Source organism: Cherax quadricarinatus, chromosome 43 (assembly GCF_038502225.1).
Source record: "Cherax quadricarinatus isolate ZL_2023a chromosome 43, ASM3850222v1, whole genome shotgun sequence".
In the NCBI taxonomy this organism is placed as follows: Eukaryota; Metazoa; Arthropoda; class Malacostraca; order Decapoda; family Parastacidae; genus Cherax; species Cherax quadricarinatus.
Genome location: NC_091334.1, coordinates 17,908,679 through 17,912,253, shown reverse-complemented (window position 1 = coordinate 17,912,253; position 3,575 = coordinate 17,908,679). Strand labels below are relative to the sequence as shown.

The window sequence follows — 3,575 nt, the reverse complement described above, 5'->3', positions numbered from 1 at the left end:
CTAGACCTATAATTACTAGGCCTACTAGACCTATAATTGCTAGGCCTTCTAGACCTATAATTACTAGGTCAACTAGACCTATAATTACTAGGTCAACTAGACCTATAATTACTAGACCTTCTAGACCTATAATTTCTAGGTCAACTAGACCTATAATTACTAGGTCAACTAGACCTATAATTACTAGGTCTACTAGACCTATAATTACTAGGCCTATTAGACCTATAATTACTAGGTCAACTAGACCTATAATTACTAGGTCAACTAGACCTTCTAGACCTATAATTTCTAGGTCAACTAGACCTATAATTACTAAGTCAACTAGACCTATAATTACTAGGTTTCCTATACCTATAATTACTAGGTCTACTAGACCTATAATTACTAGGTCAAGTAGACCTATAATTACTAGGTTTCCTATACCTATAATTACTAGGTCTACTAGCCCTATTATTACTAGGACTACTAGACCCATAATTACTAGACCTATAATTACTAGGTCTAGATCAATACTTACTAGGTCTACAAGACCTATAATTACTAGGTCTACTAGAAATGAAGGTGAGAATGATTGGCTCACTAGAATTCACCAGATGTTGCAGATGTCTAGTTCCCCCTGCAACATTTTTGCACAGGTGTTTTTTGCACAGGTGTTTTTCAAAATTGTTTTAGTAATTTATGGTTCATGACGCTATGCTTGAGTCATTTATTTTTTTTTGTCAATACATGAAGAACATTAATGAAACACAGGACATGTGACTAATTATTTTTTTTATTTTGGCTTGCTCAGGAGCAACGTAAGTATGGGGCGGGGGGCGGTGATCCCCGATACTCTCTCCAGGTATGGTTGTGTAGTGTGACGGTGTGTGTGTGTGTGTGTGTGTGTGTGTGTGTGTGTGTGTGTGTGTGTGTGTATGTGTGTGTGTCTGTGTGTATGTGTGTGTGTGTGTGTGTGTGTGTGTGTGTGTGTGTGTGTGTGTGTGTGTGTGTGTATATGTGTGTGTGTGTGTGTGTGTGTGTGTGTACACTGAAAAACATTCATCTCATGGTGTGTATATGCTATGTTTGGTGTCGATATGTATTGTGTGGCTTGTGTGTTGTGGCGTGGTTGCTTCATACAGTGTTCAGTGATGTTTTATGTTGCTTGTCTTCTGCTCTTGTTCTTGATGTTTTTGCAACTATCTCTCTCTCTCTCTCTCTCTCTCTCTCTCTCTCTCTCTCTCTCTCTCTCTCTCTCTCTCTCTCTCTTTCTCTCTCTCTCTCTCTCTCTCAACACAGGGTGATATTCTTAAGTTCTTTTATATATTCCAGTGGACACACTGAAACTTGATCCAGTGGACACTCTTCACCTTCAAATTTAATGTTTCACACATTGTCTTCTTTGAGTTACTAGGTTTCTCTTATTCTCCTTGACTCTGTATTTTGCCTCTTCTGATAAGTGTGGCAGTGTGTACCTTTGATATGTTTCGAGAGTTTTTTCTACTCCCACAGCCCAGCCCTGGGCCAGGCTTGTTTGGTTGTGGGGGTACTGGTTGTTGTGGTGGTGATGGTGCTGGTTGCTGTGGTTACGGTGTTGTCGAATTTTAATCATAATTTACGTTGTTGAGTTCCGGCCATCTCCTGGGTCTTTGTAAGGGTGTTGAGCTACAGCTTCTGGGCTTTTACTTTTGAGGATATCTCTACAGAGCTTTGATTGGACCCGGTTTTCAGTATTTGCCTGGTGGTACTGGTTATGGTGGTGGGTGGTGGTAGTTGTGGTTGCTTTAACAATGTATGCTATCTGCTCCCCACAACAATAAACTTTTGTACACCTCAAAATCTTTTGATTGATATAAAACAAATCCTCTGTTTTAACATCACTTTTCAAACACATGAATTACTCTCAAACAGCATCTCACACACACTTACACACACAGGGGCCAGGAGCTAGGACTCGACCCTTGCAACCTCAACTAGGTGAGTAGACACACACACACACACACACACACACACAGACATCACTTTCTTACAATATCATTTTCAACCATTGCCATTAATTTGTAACCCAGCTCCTCCCTTGTGTTACCATGAACCATGCTCACAGCTGGGCAGTGATTCGAACCAGTGACAAGCCAGTCATGAAACCAGCAGGTTGGTTCTCTAACCACTATAGCATATAGAAATATGTATATCTAGTTTAATGAGTCATACTTGGCCAGGTAAAGCAGTTAGAACACTGGTCTGCTAGTGTTAACACTGGAGCAACACTGTTTTGTATCTTGCCCGTCCATAAGAGAGATTGGTTTTTGGTAATGCATGGAAGCGGTTGAGTTGCAAGTTAAAGGCAGTGTTAGAAATTTATGTTATTGTAAGAATGTGATTTGCTTGTGTGTTTGAAAGTGATGTGTGCATTTAAAAGTAAGGCCAATGTGAGTGATGCCTCTTTTTGTTTTAAGATTACAGGGGTTCAAATTCTGCCCATTCCAATGGTTGTTTTCAGTCTTAATATGATTTCACAAGTCGATTTCACAAGTCACTGCTAAAATCATTCTCTCCTTCCCCAGCAGAACTAGAGGGTCGTCGACCAGTTCCAGCACCTCGACGGAGCCTGGGATCAACCAGCTCCTCAGTTGGGGATTCAGCAAACATGGAATGTACCACCACAGCTGGAACAAGCACTGCCCTCCACAGCAAATACTCCCTGCACCATGAACAACTGGTTCAAAATGGCAGTTCTTCAGTAGATGTGCTGGAAACTCTTCATGCTCGCAAGAGCACCCCGGTGCCCATAGATTCTTGCTGTTCCTCTTTTGACTCTTGTACCACCGATAACTCTGCTTTTATTATGGGAAATGAGAATAAAGCTTCGAAACATTCCAATACAGAGTTTGGTGTGGACCTTTATTGTGATGAAGAGGGAAGTGTTTGTTCAGAGCTGGGTGAGGTTCCAGTAGGCTCCCAGGAGGATGTGGCCAGTTTGGCCTCTTGTGTGGCCACTGACAGGGACACTTCTGACTTGGCCAGCTTTGACCTGCCTCACACTTACGACCGTGACTCTGGCTCTTCACAGTCATCGTCGCTGGTGCCATGGCAAGGTTCAGCTGAGTATCTGCAGGAGGAAGAAACACACCACCACCAACATAGCTTGACTGACTTAGTGCCTGAGGACACCATGATGGATCGTGTTTTGCGTTGCTTCGAGGCCATGCAAGCCCTGCAATCATGTGATTCACTCATACCCAGCTGGCAGGAGTGCCAGAGTGAGGATGCCACAATCAAGCTGGAGGAAGAGCAGTTCATCCAGAACTACTGGGAACACCATCCAGGCACCGACAACTGGCGCCCTGATCTCTTCTTCTGTGACTTTTCACTAGAGGAAGAGCTGTTCCCAGAGTCTGGGGAGGGTAATGTGAGATCTGCTGCTGACCACCACCATCTGTGTCACACCCTCTCCTTGTCCACCATCAATGTCTCGTCTCATATGTCCCCAAGACTATTTTCCTCAGAGCCTGTCATCATGCAAGGCCTGTATGCTGCCCGGCGTGTTGACATACCTCCATCCCTCTCTTCATCCCCTGAGACTGAGTACATTATTC

At 43.2% G+C, this 3,575-nt stretch overlaps 1 protein-coding gene across 6 annotated transcripts in view; it reads left to right on the top strand.

Annotated features, from left to right (window-relative positions):
* Positions 1 to 2,859, top strand: part of LOC128694147 (tyrosine-protein phosphatase non-receptor type 13) — a 419,661-nt gene extending 416,802 nt beyond the window's left edge. For 4 of the 6 annotated variants that reach the window (XM_070093630.1, XM_070093634.1, XM_070093628.1 and 1 more), the window contains one exon: positions 2,544 to 2,859. In XM_070093630.1, coding sequence (XP_069949731.1) covers positions 2,544 to 2,552 — 9 coding nt within the window. In that variant the 3' untranslated portion in view covers positions 2,553 to 2,859. The remainder of the gene's footprint in view (positions 1 to 2,543) is intronic. The other 2 variants (XM_070093631.1, XM_070093633.1) reach the window with 2 other exon arrangements.
* The last annotated feature ends 716 nt before the right edge of the window (positions 2,860 to 3,575 follow it).